Consider the following 18,826-nt stretch of genomic DNA (forward strand, 5'->3'; position numbering starts at 1 on the left):
GCCCAAATAAACAGCTGTATACATACTTGCTGAGGGCTCGGCAACTAACATCAGAACGTTTAAACTGTGCACTAGCCGAGGCTGATAAACATCCGATCGCAATCGTATGGCGCTCACTAAGGACTAAAACTCCCTTGTTTACATACAACTTTATATTACATGTGCTCTCTGATTCTGTGCGTCACGCTCTCTGTGTGCGATAAGCGTTTCCTATAAAACAAGTTGATGTAATTAACCAGCAGTCAATGGACGGCAGGCAGGCGAACAACGTACTTGAGGAATGGGAAAGCGGTATCTCAGACACGCGTTGTATTTCCCATTATCGGAGGCTAAACAATGAGAATAGCTGGGCCGGCATTTTTCACAACACTACCTCTGGGAGAAGCGGGGTTTCCGGACACCGACGCCGACTCTTGAAAGCGAGATACACCCAGCCGTTTAAACATCGACTGCTTTAGTAACAGAATTTGATTTACTGTTTTAACTGGTACACTGCTTCGTAAAAAGGTAATACGAATCTTTTCCGCACATTGCTTGTTTGCTCATAATCGATTTTCTGAAATCAAACTTCAAAATTAATAGTAATCCTTTCGGAAAACATGCTCCTACATATACACAGCTCGTTGCTGGATGACATGCTAATCACAATATCATGATCCTTTTTTTAATTGTCATTTTCAGTTGGGAATAGTTAGGAGAAACGTAAACTGAACCCGACTTCGCTTATTTTTGACGGATAATCCGGCCCGAGTAACCGCAGTAACCTCAAGAATTTCGAGGTATTGAGTTCGCAACAGTGTTAACTTTTACCGATCCGGTTTTGGCTAAGGCCGTTGATCGTAGATTAGACAGCCGCGTGTTTCATGAAAACGCCGTGCAGGCAGGAGCCGCCGGAACAATGCGCTACCCCGAGAGTGCTGTCACGTTTTTTTGCGAGAAATTGCGGACTGACATTTTGCAAGCACCGCGTACTTGTATGTCAATGCGGCCTCAGCGGCCCTTGCCCTGTTTAGGCTGGCGGGATTATAAATTTGCACAAACACCGACGAGGTCAAGTCGCTAGAGCCGATACACAGCCTATTTGTGTACCCTGTGCTAGCGGTACTGGATAGTTGGAATATTTGGGAAACTGAAAACTGATGATCTGAAATTCGAGATCATTAAACCAGCGCGATCTGACGCTTTGTTGTGGACAAGACTCAGAACAAAGGGAGACAAGCCCTATTTGTTTTCAGTCCAGTAAACTGAGGTTGCGAGATAAGAATAGAATACCGGTGCTATATATATACACATAACTTATTCATTATTGGTAAACCACGACTTTTCTGTACATGTACGTTTGGTGTATTGCTAGCTTTTTATAACGCTTAAACTTAGGTATGTTTATTGTAACAACAAACGCTAGCATATTACAGCATTCCATGGGGTTCTCTCAACGCACCGAATTAGCATCGGAAAAATACCAAACAGCAGTTTCACAGAAATTTTCGCTTGAACACCTTGCGTTCAACAGCTTTAGATCTGTGACCTTGGCATTTTCGGTTCAAACCAGGCATATACCTATAGTCCATCATTATACCGCGTTTTTCATATTTATTCCACATTTTTTAATGTCTATGTCCATACTTACCGGCAAAACAATAAGGAGCAGATGTTATCAAATGCGGTTTGATTTTATCATAATTTATCTGATCAGAAGCGGCTTTAGCAGCAATATTTTAACCTACGACAAACGTCTTGATTGCACTGATTGCTAGAGCTCTGTTTGTTTTAATTAAACCCGCCAACCTCACGAGGTGGCTTAAATCTATGCAGATAACAGTAGAACTGACTACAGAACGAAGGTTACATGTTGTTATTTAAACAGAACGTGGTGTATTGTCGCAAACGATGGCGCCAATTAAAAAAAACGAAATGCACGAAGTTGAAAAATGAACGCATCGATTGAGAGAGAAAAGGTTTTTGATTATTATTTGTTTTAACATTATTGGTGACGACACAGATCGTGGCCACGATGTTGGTTTAAAAAGTAAAAAGCGGGCAGTGAGTTTCGAGACGCTTGTGACTGTTTATAAGCCAAGTTCCTTTTTGTGGGCTTTCCACAGCTCTTTAATCCACTGCAAAAAAGAAACGTTAAAATCGGAGAACTTCCCTGAAGTGTAAACAATCAAAACAAGTTTAAACAGGGGCAGAGCAGTTTTTAACATTGTTTAGTACGCGTTAGTAAACATATAAATGCCGAAAACAAATATAAAGGTATAGCTGGCGTTGGGTAAGTTACCCAAACAACTACAATATATGCACTGGTAAATATTTTCTGGTGTGTAAAATATAGAAAACAAAATACCTCGTCATTTTTCACTTTAAATGCAGATTTAACCCAGTTACCAAACTTGTCTTCTTTTCTTGGTTTTCCACCAGGGTACTACAGAAAAACAACGCATTGAAAATTAAAATGCACAAAACATTGATTAGAGTTCTATACACAACAACATGCGGTGTTAGTAGCACGATAAGACAAAGCGTTAACATAGAAGTTTGGAAACAAAACCTCAAGAGAAAGCTTCTAAGAAATCGAACTTATATACTTTGTAATCTGAATGTGGTGAATCAAGTAATACAAACAACAGGATTTTATTTTCTGCTACTTTCGCTCGTAATGCAGTAACGTGTAGGCTTATGGCATTTCGTTGGTAGATTTTTGACGCCTTCCATTAAGATTTAAAACGTATATAAAAAATCCTTCAAACAATATTCACCAACAAAGTAACATACATGGTAACTCGTAGGCTGGCACGAGGTGTATGAAACAGAACACCCGTGTTATAACGACGGTCATTTTCCGGCCACGCGGGATTAAGTAAATTGCATTTATTTATTTATCATTTAATTAAAACATCAGAATTCACAGACCGTTTGCAATCTACATAAAAACTGCTACTGCCAGGCCATATTATTTCTAAAACAACTGTTCTGGTATTTTTTACAGACCGAGTTTTTGGCGTTTTTTTATATGCGGGTAAATGACTACGTGAATTTTACATATTTGTATTTCACTATTAAACAAAACGACATTATATTCATAGATTTAAGTTTTGCTTTGGCTTGTTTTCAGTTGCTATAATCAGTTTGACGGATTGTGGCAACTAAAAAGTAACCGCCGTAATAACACAGTATAATATGGGCGTTATTGCACACGCATCTAACATTTTCTGATCGGCTTATGCGTAACAGCTGACAAACATCATGAACTGGTTAATCTGGTTATCTTTTAAAACTAGATTTGTTGCGGTTTTGACAAAAACAGATGGAATTTGAACATTTTAAGCTAAATATTTCAGTTGTTTGTAAGTTTTAGTAATTTAGTATTGGAGACATATAAGAGGGTGGGGAAGACGGGACACCTTAATCACATATTATCCAAATATCCTGAACGTGTTTTAAACCAATAACAACAGTCTATAGGAGTCGTGAGGATACGGTTTGATAATCCTTTGGATGTTTTTGTTTACTACCAAAGGGACGAGAAAATAGAGTGAAAAGGTGTCCCAACTTTCCCCACCCTACTATATATACTCTTTAGCTTTTTACAGCGCGGCACGCAGGGGACCTGGGATGTAAGCTAGAGCTAGCCTATTATGCAATATTTAGAGACAATACGACAATGGGGATTTTGGTTGGGTGCGATATATTTAAAAAGCAGTTCAAACCTTTTTGATCGCGTCTTTTACTTCGTCGACGGTATCGTATATTTTAGCTGGGGTTTTTGGCGTTTTCTTTGCACTCTGTGGAGAAAAAAAAAGAGGATTTAAGTGCTACGCAAGTAAGGGTATTGCGGAAATGAGTATTCACGCCCACAAGGCGTTAATGAGCATGGATAAGTTGGTAGCAGGAAAGGAATCTGTTCAGAGCAGCCTTAAGAGACCTCTCGATTGGGGTAAGACTAGGTATCCAGAAAAGTGGCGGTTAGCGGTCGATTTATACGAGTGTGCTCTGGGCTTAGAGAATGCGAGAGGGCTGTAGCTTGGAATGCAAGACGAACTAACCAGATGTGCATGGTATTGGTATGCCACTAATTTTTCAACTTTTGTTTCGTCGAAAAATGCTATTTTTTTCTGTGAAAAATTGCACAAATTTGGTTAAAAGCATTTACGACCACGAGTTTGCACTTTGCAGCATTCTATTTGCTTTTAAAGCACTACCGACATTCAAAATCCATATTACTGTATATTGGGTGGGCAGCTGGAAGTACTTGAATTTAAAAAATGTAAATTATAACTTGATTAAGTTACGACCGATAGCTTATCTGGAGTGGCTGCTAAAACAATAGAGAAAAGTGATTCTAAGCCCTAATTGACGTCATAATGTGCTTGACGACAATACAGAGAGCCGCGTTATGGGTGTGGAGGGTCATTAGTTTTGTCCCGGGTTTGCTGCCACGCCAGGTTCGCATGAGGCCCGCCAAACCCAGACATTGTTTCAAAGTCTAGTGATCTGATGTACGAAGTGGATTGGGTAAAATGTTTAAGAGAATCCGATTTCGAGAGCTTTTAAACAATGGGTGTTATAGGACCGAAATATTTTAGATTTGCATACTAGATTGAGGAGGTAAAAACATTCCCAGAGCTTCTTAGCGCTGCCAGTCATCAAGCACGAAGTGGCTCCGTGCCGCGCATGAGTGTATGACGGCCTACAGAGCGAGCTGTCTCGAATCGTTTTGAGGTAACTTAAGGAGGATTAGGTAAACCGTATGTTAGGATAACTTGAGTAAACTTTGTTAAGCGTTTGTTATGACTATGTTTATGTTAACAGTAGCACAGTTGTAGGTTTTCAAGTGTATGAACGACTGAATGCTACGAAATTTACGCGAATGACTCGCCAGCTCAACAGCGCCAGTTAGGGGATGAATGATTTCGAAATTTGGCAAACTAGATTTTTCTAAACCAGCCGAATTCACCTTTGCAGTTAGCCCTTAGCCCCTTAAGTATTGGTTTTCACCTGAAAAACGGTATGTGTCTTTCCATACTTTTTACTTAATTACATTGTAAACTGTTTTATTTAAATATTTGCTTTTTATAAGTATTACCAGACATTTTCAACCAATGTTTTTTTATTTACTTCATTCTTATCACGTTAATATAAGATTTTTTTGCTGTTAAATTTCTATCTCTAATACTGTTAATTAAATATGAACTTTGTTAATGTAATTGCAATTGAAATAAAATAAAAATTGTGTTAAATTAAGAATTTTGGGTAAAACAATTAAATATACGAACCAGGGGTGCTTTGTTCTCTTTTTGTTGCAGGGGAGTTTTTGGTTCGGAATCCGGACTTTTCTTTTTCTTTTGAGGCGAACCTTCATTTGGTTTCTTGTTTTCATTCCCTTCTTTTTGTGCAAGTTTGCGCTTCTGGAGGAAAAAAAACATTTGTAAGAATTGTTGCATCATTCAAAAATAATTAATTTTTCGGGCAGTTTCAGACTTACCTATTTAAATAAAGATTTAAAAGTTTAAAGTTTAAAAATGGTAGGTTTACATTACAAGTTAAAAAATGGAAAGTTTCACCCAATTTAATCAATAAGTGTAAAACTTTACAATCGATTTGACGTGGGCCTTAAATGTGCCCATTTTGTGCTTGAATTACATTATAGTAACTGAAACTTGGTAAAATAGGTTTGGAATAAAATTTGAATCGTTTTTTCTGTTTTTTTTTTAAGAGAACACCCCACCAATCAATGCATCATGTACAATGTCGATGACTTACTTTAGAAGCAGGGACAGGTTTTACTTCCTCTTCTTCTTCTTCTTCTTCGTCCTCTTCATCATCTTCGTCTTCTACCATCAGATCATCACTAAAAATTTGAAAAAATAAAAATATTTTACAAAAGTTTGTAAAATACTTTTATAAAATTTTATCGTGGAAACATGTCAGTCATAAAATTTCCAGTTCCGACCATAGGCATATAAAAATGTCAAAATGAATTAAATGAAATATTTTCCTTATATTTAAGTGAATCTTTTATTATATTTCCATATATCTATACCAGATATACTCACTCATCTTCATCCTCCATCTCTTCATCATCGTCTTCCTCAACTTCAACTTTTTTCACATCTTTTTTCGCCTCGGCTTTTGTTGCTTCTTTTTTCTTATCCTGTCAACCATTAAGAGGGAGTCAATTCATTTTATGCTTAACTTTATAACACCTACAATTTCAATGGCTATTACTTGGATTTACTGCAGGTTATTGTGAGTTTTTCCACAACAGTAAATAGAACTGCCCTAATACTACACTTAAGGGTAAAGAATTTGATTAAATTGTAGATAAAAAAAGTTTTTTTTTGCTTTTTTTTATCCATAATTTTATTAAATTTATAATTTACCCTTGGTGCTTTTTTCAAATCAATCAAAAAATTTGATTTCCATTTTAATATCAATCAAAAAATACTTTTTTATCACTCTAAGAAATAAAATGTTTACAAAAAAAAACATTTTATGTAATGAAAAAAAAACACATTTAATAAAATGTTTACAAAAAAAATGTTTACAACTGTATCTCTACCGTGTAAAATGCCCAAAACATGGAAGTAATATGTAATAACCCCTACATTACACTCATGAAATATTACTTAAAAGTTTCCTACCTTCCCATTCGTGACTGCGGCAACTTTTCCTTTTGGTTTTTGTTCTTCTTCCACATCACTGTCCTCCGCTGAGAGTTCCGATCCTTCCTCCTCAGAGAAATAATCCTGATCCTGTTCAGAATCTTCATCGTTGTCATCTGATTCAAAATTTTCAAATTTTTTAAAACCAACATTTTTAATAAAAATTTTATACAGCAGGGTGTAAGATTGATCATTCATTCTTTTTCTTGTCTCATTTAGTAGTAAATAAAGAATATTTACAGAATAACATAACTGCAGCCCTGGAACTCTTCCTGTTTAAAATACGATTAGGAAGTATGTGATTTAAAAATACAATAACTATTATAATCTGTCTAATGTCTATGTTGGTATGTTATGTTGATAAGAAAGGTAGATTCTATTTTATTTAGGTGTGGAGTATGTGAACCTATAGCGTGGCACACCAAGGAACTACAGATGCATGTATGGATATGCTTACTACCTCCAAACGACTTATTACAACATTATCAACATATATGTGACTGTTAGTAGAAATAGAATTTTTAAGACAGCACAATTGTTATATGGTAGGAGATTACACTTCTTATGTAATTATTAACAAAAATAATACCAAAAGTATGCTCGAAATTGTTTTGACATGTTTTCGTTTGAAAGGAACTGCACTACATTTGTATGTATGTTATGTTTATTGTTAAGGTTAATATATATATATTTATATTTATTATTTACCCATCATCATGTGGTTTCCAACAATATGAATTGGTCCATTTCCTGAAAAATGATACAAAACGCATTTAGTACAATATTCATTCGAAAATTAGCATCGCAAGTAGCAAAAGATTTTATGTGTTTAACTGTTTCAGCAAGCTTTGAACTTTTACTTTACAAGTTACACTTTATTCTACCAGACTGCAGAGTATGGCAGTTACATGGGCGACAAACGTTTGGTTATGCACGCCAATTAATTTGTCCAATGCACACCAATTAATTAAACAATGAACCAAATCTGAATCAAATTCATTGGGATTTCCAAATGTGATTTGGAAATGTACATGCTTTGAACGCTGGTTTTTATTTAATAGGACGTACGCACATGAAAAATAACGCTCTTACACACGTGTGTTCACGTCAGGAAATGCCATATTTTGCAAGACTGGTAATCTAGCACAACAGAAGTGTCCTCACAACCATTTCAAAAGATTTAGTTATCTTAATAAACTTTCAACAAACCTTGAATCAGTTTAAATATTGCTGGTGGGAATATAGTAAGATCAGCAAGAGCCACATCTTCTTGTGACCCACTTCGTAACGAACAGATACAAGCTTCAACTTTCTCTTGCTTGTGGTTGAACGAAGTAACTTCAACCAAGTTTCTTTCGCCTTCCTTTGCCCCGGGTGCAATGCATGCCTAGGGATGCACATTACAGAATAATTAGGTATTCTAGGATATCCTAGAATACTTTATTTCGAATCTAGAATTTCGAATCTTTTTATATTTACAGGAAAATGAATTTTACCCACAAAAGTCAGCTTATTGACTCTTTCATAGCAGCCTTGTTGGATCATGAGCTGTAGAATGATCAAAAATTGTACCATTGGGTAGTTTTTGCGTCACGAAACGTATAGCAAGCTATGAAAAGACGTTACGACGTTTACTCTCGAAAGTCCCACAAACACAAAAATTTTTTTTTTCAAAATTAATAAGTTTTAAAAATTGTTAATATAGTATGTGAGGTGACGTGTGATGACGTCATTAAACAGAATACCGAATCCCGTAATTGATTCGAATACAAAAGGATTCGAATCTCATGGATTTGAAATTCTGTAATGTGCATCCCTATACATGCCTTGATAAATTATATGTAAGTGTAAATATATTATATTTATATTAGATTGTGCCCTATGAGTCTTCTTGTTCTTCCCATTATGCAGCTATTTGGTTAAGGGTTATCAAATTATCTTTTTAATTTTTATAGATTCTAAATGCAAAGTATGCACAGATTTTACAGAATGTCATGAACATTTTTTCCTTTAACCTGTTATATAATGTTGGTGAATTGGCAAATCACAATAATGGCTTATATCTTATTATGGGCTTATTGCTTACAGAGTATTCCCTATAAATACAATACATGGAGCTATACAAAGAAGACGGAAAAAATTTTCCGCTAGGAGGCGATGACAAATTCGTTTCTCTATTTTATGGGGAGCAGTTAGTTTCACGGTTTATACACATAAGATATAACCCCCTAACCTCTAACCCCTAACCCCTAACCCCTAACCCCCAACTCCTAACCCCAAACTCGTCAAACAGAAAAAACTTGAAAAAAAAAGATAAAAAAAGTATTCCACTGTGCGGGACTCGAACCCGGTAAAAATGAAACAAAGAGAGTTTACGACCGCACGCAAACCGCTACACCACAGACTCGACGACACTAGACATAACGAAAGAGCGTATATAAACGACCTAATGTGGGAAATATGTTCTTACTAGTGTTTTATGCATTTGGAAAGGTATTTTTATTATTTAATTAATTTGTTTTACACTTATTAACACTTTGTAGTGCTGTTTTGTTCGTTTTTTCGTATTTTTTAATTTAAATAATTACCGCCTCTAGCGGAAAATTTTTTCCGTCTTCTTTGTATAGTCCCATGTAAATACAATAGTTTAAATGCGTTGGCCAATATCAACTTACTCTTTTTAATACAAGTTGTTCCATCATACCATCATCTCTGCCTTCCCATTGGTTGACTTTGGTTTTCTTGTCCAACTTTGCGCCTATGCAATAAAATTTAAAAATTAACAAAGCATGTTTAAGATTTAAAAAAAGAAAAGACAAAATACTTACACCAGAAATACTCCTTGCTTGTGTCTGGAAGATCCATGTTATATGAATTTAGAAAAATACGAATTTTATTATGAAGTCTATTTAAAGCTAAAAAGCAAAAGGTAGAAATTGTTTACATCGAAATTTACGATTTTTAAAACGATACTGTATTCAACTTTAAGCAAACTAACGTAACATTAATCTGTACAAGTTTTGTTAGCGTTATATTGCATTGAATTTACATGAAATAAAAACTCCATACAAAAACGTGTTACCCTCATACCTTACCACGCTTTACTAAACGAACTGAAGCACGTTTTGTCTTTTACCCACGTGGTCTATTGCCATTCTGTATACGTGCTATAGAAATAACATTTCAATTTCATGAATGTTCCTTTTGGGGTAAATAAGTTTTTGTCACAAACGTTTTTAAACTGTTTAAAATGTACCTACATTGATAAATATTGTCTCTTTGACGAACAGAAGATATATGGTTGCTCAAAACAGTTAATATTAGTATTGGATGGGCTAGATTTAAAAACTAAGCTTAACATTTTTAGAGTAAATGATTAAACAAAATACTTAACACTCAAACAGTTGGCTCTAATTAATTAGAACAGTGTTCTTCAATATGTGATTTCTTTATTTGACCCCATAATACAAAATGCTTTAGATAAAATTGTTCAACACAAAATTTCAAAACATATGCTGTCAATTCATTTCCATTTCAACAGACCAGACTACTTTTTCCATAATGTTCCACCATAAATTGAAAGTACATGACTAAGTTGACAAAATAATTTTATATTACATCTTAATTAAAAGTACAGTAAAACATTTTTAATATAAACATTTTGGAACTTATCTAAAATAGAATACCTAAAGGACATAAAATGAAACCATAGATAATATTCTTCAAGTATTACGTAAAGTTAATCAGTTACTATAAAACATTACACTAAAAACACAAGTGCAGAAATAAAAATGGAAGAATTGGCACATAATTTAAAACAGATTTTTAAAAAGTTGCATAAAAATTTTTCTGTATAAAAAGTGCAAAATTACATCAATTAAAGAGCTTTAGCATAATCATTGCATAAAAGATTTATTTTTAGCGAATTATTAAAGAATCTATTTATTTTTTAAATTCTTTGAAGAGGAAATTATATTCATAAAAAAAAACTTTCCGCCCACTGTTGTTAAAAACATGCTATGCATAAACATGGAAAATGCTTTATGTTATATGTTGGGTATTTTATACCTCAATGTAGCACAAATGGCAAAAAGTGTTTCCCAAATATTAACAGTTAAGTATGATTCAAAGTACTCTAATGCACAAATTTATTCATTCCGAGGGCGCTTTGCAACACTTGCAACCCCAGGGTTTTCCAAAGCATGTTTCACTTTTTTGGACAATTCCTTTAATTTTCTGCTGTTTTCATGTCGAGGAACCAACAGCCTGGCCTTGTTGCACCGTTCAATAGCTTCAGTACAGAAAACCCTACAAAAAATATAAAAAAAAAACAACAATCACCCACAAAGTAACATACATGGTAACTCGTAAGCTGGCACGAGGTGTATATAACAGAACACTTGTGTTATAACAACTGTTGTTTCCCGGCCACGCGAAGATAAAATATGTTACATACATAAATACATACAAATACCAAACTAATTATAACAGCATAGGCATTAAGATTAAACTATCATCAATCTTATATTTATAACTAACAGTAAATAAAGTGCACATTAAATCAACCTATGCAGTTGTGCATACTGCATTTCTTATCCATATTTTATTGACTGTTAAGAAAACCAATATACAATCGGTTACCTTTTGTCATCAACATTGTTTTCAAATGCTTCAAGAGAAGCTTCTGTAAACTTCTCTGTGGCTAAAAAGAGTTCTTTCTTGTAGGTTTGCTCCTTGTCTTTTACCCTATCCATGGCTTTTTTATAGAACTCCAGGGCTTTGTGCCACTGCCCACCCTTGTGGTACAATTCACCCGCCACAATAAGACCTTCTGTGGCGGTTTTTCCGTATGCTGGGTGATTCTTTACTATTTCATCAAACAATTCACAAACCTATAAGAGAAAGTTAGCATGAAGGCAATGACATGGCACAGCATTTAGTGCTTAAAACTTAGTACAGTATACTAGGTTCAAAGCTTGATGTCGCTGCTATTGTTGTTGCATGTGTCCTTGGGCAAGATATATATAGTTTATTTATAGTGGTTACTAATGGGTTGTTCAAATGTAAGTCATACAAAAATAACACAAAAAAACGTCTGAAATTTGCACTTTAAAAAGAGACCAAATAAGTGACATTCATTCATGAAGGCATAAATAACACATAAAATAAGCTATATTTCTGAGAAGTTTTTTAATTATTAACTATAATGAAAGAAATTTGTTGTTTACCTCAAACCAATTTGTTTGCACCTCCTGTTCTGGTAGTTCCAGTTGTTTTATATTAGCAGTCATCATTTGCCTGTGGGGACAGAAAATAAATAAGAAATTGATAATACAGTCTTTAAAATAAAAACTAGCCGTGAATAAATAGAGACAGACTAGATCAATTAACAAATATTATAACAGGGAAAAACGCGCAAATTATTAAAACAAGATTTTTTTTGAATCCACAATACAAAATGCTTCAACTTAAAAAATACGCAAATTATTATAACAGGGATTAAGAACAATAAATCGATTTGCTGCCATTAATAATATTAAATTTGTCACAAACTTTTAATTTTGTTTACCAAGCGAGCTATAAAAAAACAAAATATTCAGATTTCAGAAACTCACTTGTAACATCTCATAATATGGTAGCTGGTTTTACCATCTTCTTTCAAAATACCATGCTCAAAATATTGGTAATTGGATTCACAAAGTTCTTTGTAACGCCTATACGCATACTGATAATCTGTTCGTTTTTCTTCATCTGATTTTCCATTGATAGCAAGCTTAATGTACAGCAAGCCATTGGTTTCAGTAATCAGCAAATGGAGAAGCCTTATTCCAGTCTCTTTCTTAACCTGCAAAAGCAAGGTGATATATAAAAATTAAAATCAAAAGAAATATGGCCATTGACTCCTTTTCCTAAAAATACAAAACAGTAAATGTTTAAACTGCTTAGTATAATACCTGTTTAATACTGAGCGTATAAAACACAGTGGGTATAAAAAAACGAGTGTATAAATATACCTACTACCTAGTGTATAAAATACTTTGGTGTAAAATGGCTTATTGCAGATAATTTCCTTGGCTAAAATTTGTAAGTGTACTCTGTGCATCTCAAAAACAATCAAGCCATCCAAGCTGTATACATTTGTTTAAATAACGCAAAAAATCAATACACATAACATGGAGCTTACCTCTCGTGCTACATAATTTGCAAGCTTGATGTACTTGATGTATTCAGTTTTATCACCTTCAAATCCTTTATAAAACATAAGCCGGCCTCTGGTATACAGAATAGAAGCAAGCTGCTCAGCCAGATACACACTTTTCAGTTTCTTGTTGTCTTTTGCAAGCCCATGCCTTCTGAGCTCCTGGAAAAAATGTACCAGGTTAAGACATTCTAGTTAAGTAGCTACTAAAAATACTTAAATTACATCAGCCAAAAAAGCATAAATAACCATAACCAGCTATGTGGCTCAGTGGTTAGGCAAATGCATTGTTTGTAACCAAAGGGTACCGGGTCCAATGCTTTCTACGGACATTGCTACATCCCAATGGTCAGTAATGGGTTGTAGCACCCTGGGTGTCAACTGTCAAGTAAAGCCAACTCTGGTCTAAATATAGCATGTTATACTTCAGGACCTCATACACACACAAAATTGAATATATATAACATATAATTTTAAGTGTTTTTGTAATTATACATAAAATTAATAAGTGATACTTTTTTGGTCATTACATATGAAAAGTGACAATTGTATTTTTTTTAAACTTAATATGAAAAGTGATAAATGTGTTTTGAAAAAATAGAACATGCAAATGCATTTATTTTAAATAAAATTCAACAAATACCTCTAGGTCCTCACTGGTAAGTGGGGTGTTTGCTTTCAACGGGGTCCACCCTTCCTCACTTCTTGTGAGGAGTTCTATATCCTCCTCATTTAAAACAATTGTATGAAGCAACCTATCGAAGGTTTCAGGAGGAATATCTGACACTGCTCTCTCACAGAACTGATACAAAACCCTAGCTCTTGTTTCAATTACAGTGTCTGGGCCATTGCCTTCCAAGATTCTTTCCTGCACTGTGGCGTCTAAACTATCAAGGGTAATTCCGCCAGCAGCACATAGTAGATTCAGCATCTGATCATGGGCTTGCTGCAATGCTTCTTCGGCCTCTTTGATCATGTCGCTCTGGGTGCACGCAAATCCCTTAACCTCCAGCAAGCGAAGGATAATCATATGCTGCATCATTTCTTCTTTTCCTAATTTTCTCGGATCAGCTCTTCGTTCGTTAAACTTATTTGTAGCCAAAGATAAAGCTTTAGTGACGTGTGGTAATAAAACAAGGAGCTGGTTATGCTGGGTGTGGAGTCTGTTGTCTTTCTGGAAATAGCACGACAAGCAATACAGAGCATTAAGCAGATGATGATTCTCACTGCCTTCCCTTTTCAGCATATTTGTCAATGCTAACTGCACCACTTCGTGTGTACTGATGTAACGAGTATTGAGATTTTGTTCACCACTGTCAACCACTATGGATGAGTTTTTCAACTGGTTTAATAATTCCAACAAAGCCCTTGTCACATTTGCTTTACTAATGGCAGGAACTAATGGCTGTTGCTTAGCATGCTCTAACTCTGCATACAGAATGCGTGGCTTTGAAATCATCTCTCTGAATAAGTATACAGGTATGATTTCGTGATGCAAGAATGCCACCATGGAGAAAACTGCCTTTAAATCAACTTCACTAGGTCCGACTCTCATTACGTTTATCTTGCCAAGGCACAAAACCATTGTAGCAATGATACTTTTGTTAGCGTATTCCAATTCTGGTGATTCGGATTCTTCCAGCAACACATCATAATAATCCTTGTAAGAAAAGCGCAGATTTTTGCAGTATGCATATGCAGGAGCGAGTCCTAATGGCAGACAGCTGTATTTTTCCGCTATCTTTTTGGCCCATGGTTCATCCTCATCCTCAGATGCTTCTCTGTCTTGCATCAGAAAATTGACTGCTTCGTCCAAAGTAAAGCCATTAACTTTGTGCAGATCGAAATCGTGGATAGTAAGAGCATTCCTTGAGGTTCCTATAATGTAGGACTTATCATAGTTCAACACAGAGTCGACGACAGTCTGAAGATTTTCACTCCAATCATCCATGCCCTTCTGCAGGTCTTCAAGCAGTAGAAGAATGTGAACACCTGTTTTTTTAAGTTGCACAAAAACCTCTCTCCAATCATGCTGACCTTCGGAAAGAAGTTGGCTACTAAAAACGGCTTTACGGAGCGAAACAAGAGAGGCATCCATTGCTGAGTGATCCTTGCATTCAATAGACCAAATAATAGAGCTTGGGTGTTGAATGTTGAAGTGTTTCACATACGCACAGACAAGTTGAGACTTGCCCGACCCTGGCATTCCATGCAGAAGAACATGCCTTGTACCTTGATCTAACTTTTCTTTGACAGCCCTGTAGTTGTTGTTTTCAGTGAAATGGGCAGCGAGAATATTTGCTTTCTTCATGTGGAATAGGTTGGCGTAGTTGGAATCAATAAAAAAATGCTGGAGGGTGCTTTGTATGTTGGTGGCAGGTGGCAACTGTATGGAAGACAAATAATGTAAAGTCATTATAAATGTATAGTTGAGACTACACAACATGTATACAGGTGGTGTTGTGATCTAACACACATTGAACACACAAGATATATTATAATGCATTTTTTGACTTGTGTGATTATGTTGTAAAGTGCAAACAATCACGTACAATTTCTCATATTAGTTGTAAAACTTGTAAGTACAGGGGTGTTTTGAGTAATGCATATGCAGTGCCAGCAGTTACGTACAATTATTACTACCAACTTACATTATCGGTAAGAACTTTAATGAAATTGTGAAATCCAGCATTTCCTTTACTCATAACAGATTGGAAAGCATTTTCCTCTCTCTCTTCAGTGGGGTCCTCTTCACTTTGGAGAAGACTGTTGATGATGGACCTTTTTTGATCCTCTTCGAGTTTGCTGAAGATACGATCCCACTCGTCCTCCAAGAAATGTTCATATACTTTATGCGGAGTGTTGTTTCTGCCTGTAGTGTAGTAAAGCTATAAGTGAGCTAAGAATAAATACGCACTCATGCTGGTTTTGGCTGGCAGTTTGTTTTTATGGACCATTCAAGAAGAAAACATAGGAATATATAACATTCGTTTGCAATGAGCTGAATACCATCAATCATTAATAAAATATCAGCTCTGAATTTTTTGCTTAAAAAACTAACATTAGATTATAAATAGCAAAACCTAATTGAATTAATATGACAATGAAGGTAGCTTTAGATATAATTGTGCCCATGTTTATACATGAGGGAATGTAAGAAACTACCTTCAAGACCTGCTATTTCGCAAATAATGCGACGAAGTTTCAAATCCTTTAATGCAGCTTGCAAAGCAGGAATTGTAGCTGTTTCATATCCTTTTATCTGTACCCATCTGTAAAGGGGAAAATTTGAAACCATTATGTAATGTCATTTAGGCAGTGGCATCAATTTTATAAAGTTCCAGGAGATGCTTTGTTGTTGCTGCAACCCCTGCAAAACTCTCAGGATAGGCTTGTATACCCCGCAACATCATTGCTGATTTTTTCCGTTTTATTTTAAAAATTATTTTTTAATGATTTTATCCAGTATTAAAAGAGTGTATGGCAAATTTGTTGGTAATGTTTAAGAAACAGTGTATGTTAATAACTTTGGGCCAATCCTGACGTGCCACCCCGAAGGACCTCATCCACATAGAACATAGGCCCTACTGTTAATAACTTTTCTATAGTTATTTTCTAATGCTTCTAAATTACCCTTCAAGTAGAGATAATCGTTGAGAAAATTTGTTATGTCTGTGACGGGACTCCATGTTTTCCATGTGATTATTACTTAATCCAAGTTTGACAACCAGTTTAGACCACTCTTCTGGTGTAAAGGGACAATCTGACAGTTTTTGAAAGTATGTTTCCATCGTCTTCCTATCTTCTAAAAACTTCCCATCTGTTAAAACGTGGTTAAAACGGTCAAGTCTTAAATGTCAGTGTACACACACTGCCTACCTTGTTCATCTTTGTATGAATTCCACCATATTTGCTTGATGCCGATTACACATTTATGCAAAATACCAGAGATATTTTCAATTGTAGCACCCTCTTGTTCATTCTCTTTCCATTTTTGAAACATTTCCCTTATCTATGAGTTACAAAGGAAATTTCGTTCTAAAAGCTCATGTTTCTTGGTAAAAAATAAATTTCGAATATCATAAAAAAAATGTGAGGTCCTTACCTGAGTTGGCAATTCAGTATTATCTGCTTCAATATTTTGACAATCCGCTGCGCTTAAATCGAGAAACTTCCTACAAAACTCGGACCAAGTGTATACAACGCATTCTTCAAACGCCTTTCCAAGCAAAACTACATCACGTTCTGACAACGTTTCATTTTTGCGTGTTTCCAAACTCGCGGGAATGCAGCCAGAAAAAGACATTCAATTATCAGCAAATGGGAAAATCGTTCCCTACAGTATTGCTAAGATAACCCGCCCTTCCAAATAAACTTCTATTGCGCATGCGCAGGAGCTCACCTTTAATACCGTATCCCGTTGAATCACCACTGGATGGTACAGGTTTAAAAATCTTTAAATGTTCCAAATAGTGAATACTACTACAACTGTATCGCAGATGAGAGAGGCCACTCGTAAACTCGTATATATATATAACGTGCCTGTATACAACATTCATAACATAAACCCCTTTAGTATCCGTGCCTTCGGTTGGTAAGCAATTTACTGTAGATAATTAAATTTTTGTTAATGCCTTTCAATGTGTAACAAAATCAGCGACCACACTACTAGATAATATTTTTCAAATTATCAATCTCAAAACTGTAAACAAACCGTGTACATGGGAATGTGCCAAAAAAAACCACTGCATATACTCGGTTGATTAAAACCAGAGTCAGTATATAAACATGTTTATATACGGACGCTGATTAAAACCATAAGTTTTAATCTTTTTGTTTGGTCACACTACAATTTTGATCTAAAAATGCTGAATAAAACTATTTCAAAGCATATATGATTGACATCTATTTTTGCAAGCCCCACATAATTCTGACTCAACCACACATTTGAGTAACGAAATGAACTTCCAGTTTGTAATCCAATGCACTCAAACCATTCACCTCAAATTGTTGTACTATTGCAACACAGCTATTTGTTGGTGCTATGTGGGAGTATATCATGGAATTGTTGTATACCAAATGGAATATATTTATAATAAAGCAGACATTCAAAATCTGTTGTAGCCTATTATTTGTTTTAATTTAAACTTGCAGAGAATAATATCCAAACTCATTGCAGCTAAATAAACATATATGTTTTGTAAAATGCATGTATTATTACAAGTTACAATGAATATTGTATGCAGTATTTGCACAGTTTAGATTGGATTACAGTTTTACAAAACATTTGCAAATTTTTCTTTACGTAGAGATTGGCTATTCTTTAAAAATAAATTACCTCAAAACCAACTTTTCACAACCACATCACATCATCAGAGTTTATATGTTACTAAAATCAGACCTTTATCAGTTTAACTCATTTAGTAAAGCAGCAAAAGTTTTGCAAACATGCCCCCTTTTCCACCTCCGATATGAAATCTTTTGTATCTTTTCTATTTTTGTTACTTCCAACCAACAAATAAAAGAATCATAGTACTTGTGCAGGGAAAAATAACATACAGCAAATGTAAAGTAGATTCTCTTATGAAATTGTGTGTTTGGTCTGTACGTTTTTATCCTGAGTAAACATTCCTGCAGTAATATGACTGCTTTTGCATAATTATAGTTTCTGAATAAAAACAAAAAAACTTCGATTTTCAATTCAACTTCCAGTAGTGGATGTTCACATTTACCATGAGGTGTTTGTTTATATTTGTTATAATAATGAAGGTCTTTTACAGCAAGAGGTTGTTTTTGATAAGTGGTATTTCGTACAGCCTTAGTGTACGAATGTAATGCTTGAAAATATAAAAAAGATAACTGTTCGGATTTTTCAATACTTTCACAAGAACGTAATAAACTGTTTAAAACTTCATTTTGATGATCATTATATGTCTTATCCGAATCTAGTTGAAGAAGGGAC

General features: G+C 35.0%; 2 protein-coding genes across 3 annotated transcripts; both read right to left on the reverse strand.

Moving 5' to 3' along the window:
* Positions 1-1,852: 1,852 nt before the first annotated feature.
* Positions 1,853-9,649, reverse strand: LOC149735656 (uncharacterized). Its single transcript, XM_089878498.1, has 11 exons — positions 9,494-9,649; positions 9,341-9,423; positions 7,875-8,052; positions 7,374-7,415; positions 6,645-6,781; positions 6,057-6,154; positions 5,764-5,851; positions 5,277-5,408; positions 3,711-3,785; positions 2,348-2,425; positions 1,853-2,117 (listed from the first exon to the last, which is right to left on the reverse strand). The coding sequence occupies exons 1-11, from the start codon at positions 9,528-9,530 to the stop codon at positions 2,070-2,072; spliced, it is 996 nt and encodes a 331-aa protein (XP_089734624.1). The 5' UTR covers positions 9,531-9,649; the 3' UTR covers positions 1,853-2,069.
* Positions 9,650-10,094: 445 nt separating this feature from the next.
* On the reverse strand, positions 10,095-17,490 carry LOC149735657 (uncharacterized). Of its 2 annotated transcripts, none has more exons than XM_089878489.1 (11): positions 16,970-17,490; positions 16,744-16,876; positions 16,498-16,684; positions 16,039-16,136; positions 15,516-15,736; positions 13,508-15,250; positions 12,850-13,026; positions 12,281-12,510; positions 11,894-11,963; positions 11,307-11,557; positions 10,095-10,973 (listed from the first exon to the last, which is right to left on the reverse strand). In XM_089878489.1, exons 1-11 carry the CDS (start codon positions 17,168-17,170, stop codon positions 10,814-10,816), a joined length of 3,471 nt encoding a protein of 1,156 aa, XP_089734615.1. In that variant the 5' UTR covers positions 17,171-17,490; the 3' UTR covers positions 10,095-10,813. The 2 variants fall into 2 exon arrangements, with proteins under 2 accessions (XP_089734615.1, XP_089734614.1); XM_089878488.1 differs by having other exon boundaries at positions 16,030-16,136; positions 16,970-17,309.
* Between the last annotated feature and the right edge of the window lie 1,336 nt (positions 17,491-18,826).

The sequence above is a fragment of the Ciona robusta genome, chromosome 5 (assembly GCF_009617815.1).
Source record: "Ciona robusta chromosome 5, ASM961781v2".
In the NCBI taxonomy this organism is placed as follows: domain Eukaryota; kingdom Metazoa; phylum Chordata; class Ascidiacea; order Phlebobranchia; family Cionidae; genus Ciona; species Ciona robusta.